The 12116-nt window shown below is 41.4% G+C and overlaps 1 protein-coding gene across 2 annotated transcripts in view; it reads left to right on the plus strand.

The window, feature by feature from the left end:
• The first annotated feature begins 289 nt into the window (after window positions 1-289).
• Window positions 290-12116, plus strand: part of Pccb (propionyl-CoA carboxylase subunit beta) — a 59342-nt gene continuing 47515 nt past the window's right edge. Inside the window, exons 1-5 of one of the 2 annotated variants that reach the window (XM_005327046.3) lie at window positions 291-513; window positions 3066-3185; window positions 4616-4684; window positions 7126-7182; window positions 9520-9633. In XM_005327046.3, coding sequence (XP_005327103.2) covers window positions 331-513; window positions 3066-3185; window positions 4616-4684; window positions 7126-7182; window positions 9520-9633 — 543 coding nt within the window. In that variant the 5' untranslated portion in view covers window positions 291-330. Of the gene's footprint in view, window positions 514-3065; window positions 3186-4615; window positions 4685-7125; window positions 7183-9519; window positions 9634-12116 lie in introns of both variants that reach the window. The other variant, XM_078043366.1, reaches the window with a different exon arrangement.

The raw sequence follows: 12116 nt of genomic DNA on the forward strand, positions 1-12116 counted from the left end.
TTAAAGTTTACCATCTATTCATTTTCTGGAGGAAGTAGTACGACAAAGCTAGGGGTCTACATGGCTTAAGAAAAGCAAGAATTAATTCCCTCCTCTGCGTAGCAAAGCGGATACAAGACCCGAGGGCCTGTCCTATATCTGTTGTCTGCATAACCCTGTAGGAGCCTGGGGCTCCAACTGGCAGCCCTTATTCTCAAGGGCGCGCAGGAGTCCACCCTCCAGGCTACCGACGTCCTACTGACGCTGCGCAGGCGCAAACTCCGCTGTGTCCCTGCCTTTTGCACATGCGTACTCAAGTGCGCCGCTCGGAGGCTCTACGGCAGAGCAAATATGGCGGCGGCAATGAGGGTGGCGGCGGCCGGAGCAAGGCTCAGCGTTATAGCTAGTGGTCTGCGCACTGCGATCCGCAGCCTCTGCAGCCAGCCTGTCTCCGTTAACGAGCGTATTGAAAACAAGCGCCGCGCCGCGCTGCTGGGAGGAGGCCAGCATCGCATCGATGCGCAGCATAAGCGAGTGAGTCCACACAGCTGGCTGAGCGAGTTCCGCCCCTTTGCGGGCGGCCTATCACAGCGCGCTCGACTCGCAGCGCCCGAGGCCTCCCAGCCAATCCGCGTCGTGCTGGGAGGGGCGCGGCGAGAACGTTTACCTGGAGAACCTGGCTTTTTTCGCCAGGCGGTGGGTAAAACCGGAATGATCCTCTGTGGGCTTTGTCACACGCTGCCATCTCCTTGGAATTTTAGACCGACTTGGATGGGCTCCAACCAGTTCACCACTTAACTATAAAGTTTTTGGGCAAAAGTTAGTCTGTAGTAATCAATTTACCTTAAATAGAAGATGGTAATAATCCTGCCCCCCCATCTTATTGTTAAATGTAGACATTGGGAAGCGACGACAGTCAATTAAAAAGATCTGCTTATTCTTCTCGTGCCCCGTGGAAGAGTGGTGGCAGGTTCATTCTTCATAGTAAAAACGGGAAAATCGAGGCGTGTGGGAAGGGAAGTAACTTGGTCACATTAGCCTGGCGTAGAGTGTTTGCGCGCTTGGGGAACTTGTGGCACAGAAGACCAGGTCAGCATCTTGAGGGTCACAGCATGGGTAGGGAGCAGGCAGCTTTTCTGGGGATGTGCAGGCTACTCTGGGACTGAGAGCTTAGGCATTGTCATCCTCCGCCCAGGTTTTGAGGGGAGAATCACAGTCGACCTTCAAGAGATCAGTTTGTGTGGGTCATTTAGCTGAAGAAAGGCTGCTGTTTAGTCCAACCTCTAGAGAGGCCTGTCAGTGTTCCTGAAACTTCTTTCTGTCGGCCCTATTGCACAATTTCTTCCTGGAACATTTCTCTACCCCTTCCCAAGCAGATCCTGCTGTTGGTTAAGATGCAGCTTCCAGAGCTGTTTTCCTCTTGCCAAACTGATTTATTTAGTCAGGAGACAGGCTTCCACCCGCAGTTAAACTATTTTTGGATTATTTCCATAGGGTAGATTTCCTAGAAATGGAATTAGTAGGTCAAAGGGTATGAATATTTAAAAAATTCTGTATATGTATATATTGCCAAATTGTTATCCCCCCAGACTTCTGCTTTACACAATAGTGTAAAAGATTGGCTGTTTGTTTTAATACACCCTTACTGGCTTTGGCTTCTTTTTTCCCTAAGTGGGAAAAATAGCCAGTTTGAGATTTTTTTTTTTGGTGGGAGAAGTATGGTGGATCAGGATATTTGGCTTCAGTTGAGATTTTGGGAGACCAAGGAGTGGAGGCCCTTGGTAGAGTAATGACTTCAACCTCAACTCTGAGAAGCATTTTATTTTATTTAACTTCTCACATGAGCTCTTTAGCAGTCTGCCCCATTTCCATTTTACTCAGCAACCCCCACCCCAACACACACACACACACTGTGGTGTCCCTAAGCAGGGTTCCCAATGTAGGGTAGTAAGAGGAAAAGGAAAGCCCATCTTGGAGGCAGGAGGAGAACCAGGAAGTTGTGTGCCCTTGGGGTGGAAGCCTGAGGACAGGAGGGAGGGGGTGAACCTGGTGAACTCCTATAGGCTTCCCCAGAAGGAGCCTCTAAACCTGAGAATATGGACTCTGACTTTCACTAAGGAGGCTTTGGTTTCCTGTCTTCTGCTTCTTCATTCTCCTTTTTTTTTTAATATTTATTTTTTATGTGTACACACTACATTTATTTTGTTTGTTTATTTTTATGTGGTGCTGAGGGTTGAACCCAGGACCTCGCACATGCTAGGTGAGCGCTCTACTACTGAGCCACAACCCTAGCCCCTTCTTTGTTCTTCTTAAGGCCCCTTAGATCTCCACTGTTAATGGAACTAGTTATCTTGTTCCAGGGTCAGGTTCTCCCTACTCCTGTTTCTCTTCACCTTTTCCTCCTCCTCCTTCCTTATTTACCTTCTGCTGTCAGGTGGCTCCTACAGCACTCAATCTCTACCCTGGCTTTCCTCATTGTTTGAAATAAAGGCTATGAATAATACCTGTCTACCTTGGCTACTTCAGATGCAATGGGGGCTTTCATATCAACATAAAGGGGCAAACCCTGTCTTGGCCAATAGCCCTTACTTTGCTTATTGTTCTGGTCTGTGAGGTGTCCCCCAAAAGCACATGTGTGAGACAATGCAAGAAAGTTTACAAGTGAAATTATGGGTTATGAGAGCCTTAACCTAATCAGTCCATTAATCCCTTGATTGGGATTAACTGGGTGGTAACTAGGCAGAGGTAGGGTGTGGTTGGAGGGGATGTGCCTTTGAAATATATATTTTGTCCCTGGAGAGTAGAGCTCAGGTGCGGAAGCACACGCTAGAGCTCTCTGCATCCTGGTGCCATGTTCTGGGCTGTATTCCTCCACGACACTCTTTTGCCATGATGTTCTGCCTTACCTTGAGTCCAGAGCAATGTAGTTGGCCACCTTGGACTGAGACTTCTGAAACCATGATCCCCAAATAAACTTTTCCTCCTCTAAAATTGTTTTTTCAGGTCTTTTGTTCACAGCAGCAAAAAAGCTGATTAAAACTCTAAGGCTGCAATAACATCAGTGAGTGATCTTTGTTGTGTTTTAGGGAAAGCTCACTGCCAGGGAGCGGATCAGTCTCTTGCTGGACCCTGGCAGCTTTGTTGAGAGCGATATGTTTGTGGAACACAGATGTGCAGATTTTGGAATGGCTGCTGATAAAAATAAGGTATCTATTCAAGTGGTGGTATGAATACCATAGGCTCTGCTGCCCTTCCCATTACAGCAATCAATCTCCAAAGCTTTTCTGGGAAGTCCTATGGAGAAGTATTGTTGGGGTCTCCAGGGTCTTCATCATCTTTCCCCTTGCAGATGGAATGTGAGTGAACTGCTAGCAACCTGTGCAAGTGGACTCAAGCCCATTTCCTAGGCCTTTGGTTGAGGATTCAGTTCTTGCTAGTATATGACAAATTTGTAAGGAGGATCATGAGAATGTCTTTTAGCTATGTTATAGTCTGAGAACCAGAATCTCAGCAGCTCAGGAGGCTGAGGCAGGAGGATCTCAAGTTCAAAGCCAGCCTCAGCAAAAGTGAGGTGCTCAGCAACTCAGTGAGACCATGTCTCTAAATAAAACATAAATCTGAATATCTTTCATGGATGCATGGAGTCATTTGAACTTTTTTTTTTTTAAGAGAGAGAAGAGAGAGAATTTTTAAATATTTAATTTTTAGTTTTCAGTGGATACAACATCTTTTTTTAAATTTTTATGTGGTGCTGAGTCTACTGCACAAGTTGCTAGCAGCCCACTCACATTCCATCGAACCCAGCGCCCCGCGCATGCCAGGCAAGCTCATTACTGCTTGAGCTACATCCCCAGCCCTGGACTTAATTTTGATCCAGTTTTCTGAATATATGCTATTTGCGACTAAAGATTTATAAACTTGGCACCAAAACAACTGGCTCCATGTGGGCCACACTGATTACTGAGTTTCCATGCAAAATGGCAGGCTTGCTTTTTTTTAAGGTTTGGGGTAGGAAGGTTTGGTTTGGAGAAGTTGCCATGTTTCTTTATGTATCCCTTGTTCTTCCCATGAGTATCTGGCAATGGTGGCCCTAGGGAGTCTCTTGATTATTTTGCCTTTTTTTGGGGGGGGCGGGTAGGGGATGAATATCCATGAAAGATATTCAGTTTTGTATTTTATTTAGACACAGGGTCTCAATGAGTTGTTAGCACCTCATTTTGGCTGAGACTAGCTTTAAACTCTCAACCCTCCTGCCTCAGCCTCCTGAGCTGCTGAGATTATAGGTGTGCGCCACTGCATCCGGCAGGTACTCAGTTTTTAGTGACCTCAAACATTCACTAGGGCCTTGTGCATGCACTAGGCAAGCACTCTACACCGCAGCCCAATTATTTTGCTTGTAGGAAGGAAGATGAAGCCTAAGATTACAGTGTCCTTTATCCTGTTGATGCAGCAGTAGCCTGGTACTTGCTGTTGCAGAGCCAGGGAAGAGGGGTGGGATTTCCTCACGTTCTTTGTTTAAAATTAATTTTAAGGAATTTTCTTGTTTGTCTTTCAGAAGGCATAGTTGCCAGATTCATTTAAAAGAAATATTGGAATTTTTTTTTTTTTAACCTTTGTTTTTCCATTTCTCTGGCAGTTTCCTGGAGACAGCGTGGTCACTGGCCGGGGCCGAATCAATGGAAGATTGGTTTATATCTTCAGTCAGGTATTTTATAACTCTTAACAGGCTGAGCTTTCCTGGGGGGGCAGAGCCAGAAACAAAATATATGAAACAAAGCAATATTGGGGAATGAGATCTTGCTCACAGTTTGGGGGTTTATTTTCTGTTTTTCATTTCACATGTCTGTGTTCTTAGGAGGAGTCCTGTATTTGCTTGGGGGAGGGGAGATGATAGGGCAGTAGGCTTGTATGAAGTTGTTCCATGAACCAGGAGTTTATTCCCCAAGAGAAATTCCTCTTGACAGCGTTGGGTGTGTGCTTAGAGGGCATCTGTGTCCTGGACAATGTGTATAGATCCAAGAGTGGCCCAGATGCAACCTGGGCAAAGGGGCCTTGACTCTCAACCAGGGGACTCTTGAGATTTGGACTGTCATTGAAGTGCTTAAAGGATTTTGTTGTACTGCATAAGGACAGCTATAGTTTGGTCACATTTAGACTGTAGGAGAATGTCATAGGTGGGATAATGCCCTTGCCCAAGTTGTCCAATCTCAGGAACCTGTGAATGTGTTACCTTACATGACAAACAGGAAATAAGGTTGCTATCAGCTGACCTTACAATTGGCCTCGGTTATCCAGGTGGGCCCAATATAATCACAAGAGTACTTGTAAATGGAAGAGTGAGGTCAGGGAAGAGGTCAGAGTGATGTGATGTGAGGATGTGTCCTGCTGTAGCTGGCTTTGAAGGTAAAGGGAAAGGAGTCCATGAGTGAAGGAATGGGGACTGTCTCTGTAAGCTAGAGAAGGTAAGAAAACAGATTTCCTTCTGGAGCCTCCCAAGGACTTGATCTTAGCCCAGTAAGGCCCATAGTGAGGCTCATGTAGGACTTCTAAGCTACAGAACTATGAGATAATAAACTTGTGTTGCTTTGAGCTTAATTTTGTACAGCAGTAGAAAAAACTAACAGAATACCTAGTGGACTATTTTAAATTCAATTTTTTCCCCTCTACAGATGAAAATGTGTATATAGTTCTAAGTGTTTAGTTCCTTTCATAGACTTAGTTATGTAGCTTATCTAGGAAACTAAAATGTTTTCTGGGCTTGATATTAAACTGGGTATGTTTGGATAATTTTAAATTTATTGTATTTAACGGTACTTATTTAATTACTTTTTTTTTTTTTTTGCAATGTGTATGAGCTGAGCAAAAACTCATATGGAAGGAACCATTGAAAAGATAAGCTAGAAGGGATGGGGATGTGGCTCAAGCGGTAGCGCACTCGCCTGGCATGCGTGAGGCCCGGGTTTGATCCTCAGCACCACATACAAACAAAGATGTCGTGTCCACCGAGAACTAAAAAATAAATAAATAATAAAAAAGATAAGCTAGAACAAAGGAAGTTCTTGTGTTTTCTGGACATAGTGTTCTACCTACCTACTTGAGTAGATACAAAAATTCATCAAAATGATACTGTTGAGCCTATGGGTAAGTGGGAGTGAGGAGGATGCCTGAGACAGGTCCTGGCCCTGAAGAAGCAAATAAGTTTGTGGGTAGAATGGGACAGAGGACAGAGCAGGGTGAGGGAGCTTCCAGGCAAATGCTATGGACTCAAGATGAGAGAAGATCCTATCTAGGGTCATGGAAAGTTTCAGGGAAAACAGGGCATTTGAAATAGGCCCTGAAAGATAGTGAAGGAGGGATGAGACACCTTTTTTGTTGTGATCTCTAAGATGTTACTATATGTAGGTGCGTTTTCTGGGGCGTTTGTTTTTCTAGAGAGGTAGTCTCAGTCTCTTGCCTGATAATTAGCTTTTGGTGTGTTGTTGGAGAAAGGCCTGGATTGGCATTTGCTCATTCAGTATGCAGGTTCCTAATCTCACCCATGGTTGTGTGTCCAGATTTCTTTGGAGAAATAAGCCTTCCTCCTTTCAGGGTGAAGGGGACCATCTCACACAGACTTTCTTTCTTTCTTTCTTTTTTAATATGTATTTTTTTTTTTTTTAGGTGGACACACAGTATCTTTATTTTATTTTTATGTGGTGCTGAGCCTCATGCATGCTAGCCGAGCACTTTACCACTGAACCCCAGCCCCTCTCACACATACTTTCTATTAACCTCTTCTTCTTTTTTAAATTTTTTTTTCAACTTCTGAAATTCCTTTAAAAACACTTTTCTATCTGGATACAGTGCTGCATACCTATAATCCCAGTGTCTGGAGAGGCTGAGGCAGGATGATCACAAGTTCCAGGCCAGCTGGGACAATTTAGAGCTTGTATCAAAATAAAACATAAAATGATCTGGGGATATAGCTCAGTGGTAGTGCCCCTGGGTTCCATCCCCAGTAGCTCAAGCGCGCGCACGCGCGCACACACACATACACACACACACATACACACACACTTTTCTGTGAGTTTTCTGTTTCTTTCTTCTGGGTCTTCATCTCTGGTCAGTTATATTTTACTTGTTGATTGAATTGTGCTTTCTTTTTAGGATTTTACAGTTTTTGGAGGCAGTCTATCAGGAGCACATGCCCAAAAGATATGCAAAGTAAGTTTTTAATATTGAAAATAAATCCAATACTTACATCAGTTTATAGTGCATATTGAGTATTTGGAGTGTATTAGACACTGAGCTGGGTACTTGGCCTGGGGCAGAATTGTCAAGAGGTGGTATTGAGCTGAAAGATTTCTTTCTTTCTTTCTTTTTTTTTGGGGGGGGGGGATTGGGAATTGAACCCAGGAGCATTTTACCACTGAGCTACATTCCCAGCCCTTTTTTAAAAAATACTTTTTTTTAGTTGTAGATAGATAAATAGATAAAATACCTTTATTTTATATATTTATTTTTATGTGGTACTGAGGATCTAAACCAATACTTCACATGGGCTAGGCAAGTACTCTATCACTGAGCTACAACCCCGCCCCCATTCCCAGCCCTTTTGAATTTTTAATTTTGAGACACAGTCTTGCTAAGTTACTGAGGTTTGCCTTGAACTTGTGATCCTGAGTCACTGAGATTATAGTCCTGCACCACTGTGGGCAACCTGAAGGGATTCTTCATATTATTTTGTGACATGTATCTCTTTGATGGTCTGGTAAAGCCTGGGTGCTCATTTTTTTAAAATTTAAAATATGTAAGATTACAAAGTATTAAAAAGTATTTGGGGCTGGGGTTGTGGCTCAGCAGTAGAGTGTTCAGATGGCACATGCACAGCCCTGGGTTGATCCTCAGCACCACATAAAAATAAATTTAGAAAAAAGGTCTTATGTCCATCTACAACTAAAACATAAATATGCAAAGAAGATGTATTTAAAATATAAATGTATTAAAATATAAAATATATAATATAAACTATATAAAATATTGGGGCTGGGGATGTGGCTCAGCGGTAGCGCACTTGCCTCTCATGCGTGCGGCCCGGGTTCAATCCTCAGCACCACATACCAACAAAGATGTTGTGTCCGCCAAGAACTAAAAAGTAAATATTAAAAATTCTCTCTCTCCTCTCTCACTCTCTCTTTAAAAAAAAATATAAATGTATTAAAACCATATTTGTAATGCATCAAATAGGAAGATTTAGCAGTCGATCTAATAATTGGTATAATTTCATGGTAGGCTTGAATGAAAATGACATTTTAGTTTATCTATGATAACTTGAACATAAAATATCTGACTTCCATTAATGACAAAGTGACATGTTTCTAAAACTATTGTGATTTGTTGCCTGTATTCATAATTGTAGGAAATACTGAAGATTAATTTTTTTTTCTATCTAATTTTATAGACCACTGAGATATGTTCACCCCTTGGCATTCTGAGGGCCCTTAGTAAAGCACCTCAGGTCTAGGTGGGAGTCCAGGTGCTAAGAGGTGGAGAACAGGGCAAGAGCTGGGCCTGGTGGCTCTTGCCTTTAATAGAAGGTACTCAGTAGTCTGCAGGAGGATTGCAGGTTTGAGGCCAGCCTCAGCAATTTGGCAAGATCCTGTCTCAAAAAGGCCTGGGATGTAGCTCTCTCTAAGTTGTCCCAAATTCAATCCCTTGTACCAAAAAAAAAAAAAAAAAAAAAAAAGGCATATGAGGACATGGTGCTGGAGGCCTCAGTCTGATCTCCAACACTGGAAGATGCAAATAAAAACCTGTTAGAATTTAGATGCTTCAAGGAGGAATAAAAGTGTGGCCCATAATTGGAGAATTTTGGTATTAAAAGTTGAACTGACTATAACTGGGCAGAGCTTCCTTCTTTAATGGATCACTTGAGTTCTAGACATTGTCCTGTCCTACCCGAGTCCTGAGAACTTGGGGCAATCACTTAAATTTTAAACCTTCCTAACTTTCCTGTTTCTAGTGCCCGTGTTATAATGGATAAATGAGATAATGAAACTGAATGAGCTTTGTGAACCTGTCAAGGGATGTAGGGATGTTGTTCGTTATGCTGTCAGAGCTACTGACCCATGAGGAAAATCTGTCACGTTAGAAGTAAAAGCAGGCTTGATCTGGCCCCAGGTTAATAGATGGATCAGCATCTGCTTTCATGAAAATGCCACTTGGCCATTCTGTCCATCAGTTCTTTCATGGTGTTTCTGGGAATAAAACTGCTGAAAATTTACAGTTTAAGCCTCTTGTTCTAGAAGTAGCTGCCATGAGCTGTCTTACTCCTTGATAATTGGGAGTGTTTTGGCTCTTGGGTATTTGGGGACTTTTATCAGCCTTTTAAATATCTGGTCCTTTGTCTTTCATTGAAGGTACCCATTTGTCATGAGGAATGAAACCAGAGTTAATGCCTCCTGCCTGGAAAAGTACACTTAGAACATTTTCAAAAAACACTGAATGCTGATTTTGATAATAAGAGCAGTTGTCTCACAAGCTGTCTCTCTGCTGTCTCAGATCATGGACCAGGCCATAACAGTGGGGGCTCCAGTGATTGGGCTGAATGATTCTGGGGGAGCACGGATCCAAGAGGGAGTGGAGTCCTTGGCTGGATACGCAGACATCTTCCTGGTAAGAAAATACAAGATTTAGTTGTATAAGTCAAGTCCTGGTCAGAGCTTCCCTATCTTTCCCATTGTTCTCTGCCCCATTGTGTCTGTTCTGTGGCTCCTTCCTGTGTCACTGGGAATGGGAAGAAAGGTGGAGGAAAAGCAAGAGGGGATGGGAGAGTTTCCTTTTTCTTGATAGAGGGCTACTCAAAGGGGAAAACTATTTGTTAAATGTCATTCGTAGGAGGAAAAAGCACTTGAGCTAGGTGTGGTCTTTAATCTGGTGCAGTTTCTTTAGTTTTAATTTGTTCTCCATGACCTAGATATTTTTAAAAACTGGCTTCATTAAGGTTATTATGTAAAAGCCAAAATATCTACCCAGTATAATCATAGAATTCAATGTTTTTTTTTAAAAAAATGTCTAGGGTTGTATAGCCATTACTATAATCTGGCTTTAGAATTTTTCCCTCACTTCAGAATTATCTTCCTGCCTGTTACATCTGTCCCCCACCTGGGTCTTCAGAACTATTGTTCATGTTTCTGTCTCTCCAGTCTCCTCATGTGACTCCTTTCACTTAGTATCATGTTTTAAGAGGTTTATTCCATATTGTAATGTGCAGGAGTTCATTGCTTTTTATTGCAGAGTTGAATTCTTCTATTGAATGTTTTCCACATTGTTTATACTCCAGCTGATGGACATGGGTTTTTGTACTCCTTGGCTTTCATGAACTGTGAACATTTGTGTAAAACTCTGGATTGTTTTCATACCGTTTCATTGAGGGAAGTACCTACAAGTGGGATTGTTGGGTTTTATTAGTTTATATGGAATTCTTAAAGAAATTGCCAAATTGTTTCTCAGAATGAAAATACTATTTTATGTTGCCATGAGCAGTGTATTAAAAGTTGCAGATTCAATCTTCAGGAGTAGGGTTTTCCTAAGTATTTCTGATATGCAATAGAACAACTGCTAGGCAAGCTCAGACTGAAAGGGAATGGAATAAGGTAAACAAGTCTTTCATATCCATGGGAATTTTGTTCTAGGACCCCTTGAAACAATATTCCACATAATTAAAGAGAAAAAAATGAATGATCAAGTATCTGATACAAAATGTGTCTGATACAAAATTTACACACACAACTTAATGCAATCCTCATATATTCTTTAATTCATCTCTAGATTACTTTTAATACCTAATGTAATAGAAATGCTATGTAAATAATTGTTGTACTCTATTGTTTAGAGAATAAAGATGTGGAAAAGTATAAAAAAAACATTTAAATTAAAAAACAAAAACAAAAAACAAACAAAAAAAAAAGTTGCAGATTCTCCATATCCTTGCCAACACTTGGTAATGTCAAGTGTTAATTTAAGCCAATTAAATGGTGTGCAGTGGTGTCTCAGTGTAGTTCTAATACCATTTCCCTGCTGACTAATCATGTTGAGTATCTTTTTTAACAAGTGTTTTTATTAGTATCGATGGATATTTATTTATTTATTTGTTTGTTTGTTTATTTATTTATTTATATGGTGCTGAGAATTGAACCCAGTGCCTCACACATGCTAAGCAAGCGCTCTACCACTGAGCCACAACCCCAGCCCCATGTTGAGTATCTTTTAATGTACCTGTTAGTCATTTGGGAGTCTTCTTTTGTCCATTTTGTAATTGGAATTTTTTATTTTTTATTTTTTGTACCAGGGTTTAAACCAGGGGTGCTTAACCACTGAGCCACATCCCTAGCCCTTTTTATACTTTAGATACAGGGTCTCACTAAGTTGTTTAGGGCCTTGATAAGTTGCTGAGGCTGGCTTTGAACTCACAATCCTTCTGCCTCAGCCTTCCAAGCCACTGGGATTACCGGTGTGTGTCTGGTTTGTAACTGGAATTTTGATTTGTTAGGATTCTTAATGTATTATGAATACAAGTCCTTTATCAGATACGATTTGTGTCTTGCTAACTTGCCCAGGCTGGCCTCAGACTCTCCATTCTCCTCCTTAGCCTCCCAAGTGCTTTTTAGTTTCTTAAAGATGGCTTTTAAAGTGAAAAGTTTTAAATTTTAAATTTTAATTTATCAATATTTTCTTTTGTGACTTGTAAGAACAAAGTCATGAAGATTTTTCCCAATGTTTTCTTCATTGAGTTTTATAGATTTGGCTCATTTACATAAGGTATATGATGGCTTGTAATTTTTATAGATGATGTGACATAACATTCTAAATTCACTCTCAGGTACCACTGTTTATAATTATTTTTCCCTCATTTGATTTTGTCTGACACTGGTCAAAAAATCAGTTTATCATAAATGTAAAGATTTCTTTCTGAATTCTTGACTCTTTCATCTGAATGCTCCTCCTTACTTGAGAGAAACAATGTCTTGATTACTATTGCTTGATAGAAGTTTTGAAGTTGGGTAAAATCTTCTAACTATGTTGTTCATAAAAATTGTTCTGGGGCTGGGATTGTGGCTCAATAGTAGAGTGTTTGCCTAGTATGTGCAAGGCACTGG

This window comes from Ictidomys tridecemlineatus, chromosome 3 (genome assembly GCF_052094955.1).
Source record: "Ictidomys tridecemlineatus isolate mIctTri1 chromosome 3, mIctTri1.hap1, whole genome shotgun sequence".
Lineage (NCBI taxonomy): Eukaryota > Metazoa > Chordata > Mammalia > Rodentia > Sciuridae > Ictidomys > Ictidomys tridecemlineatus.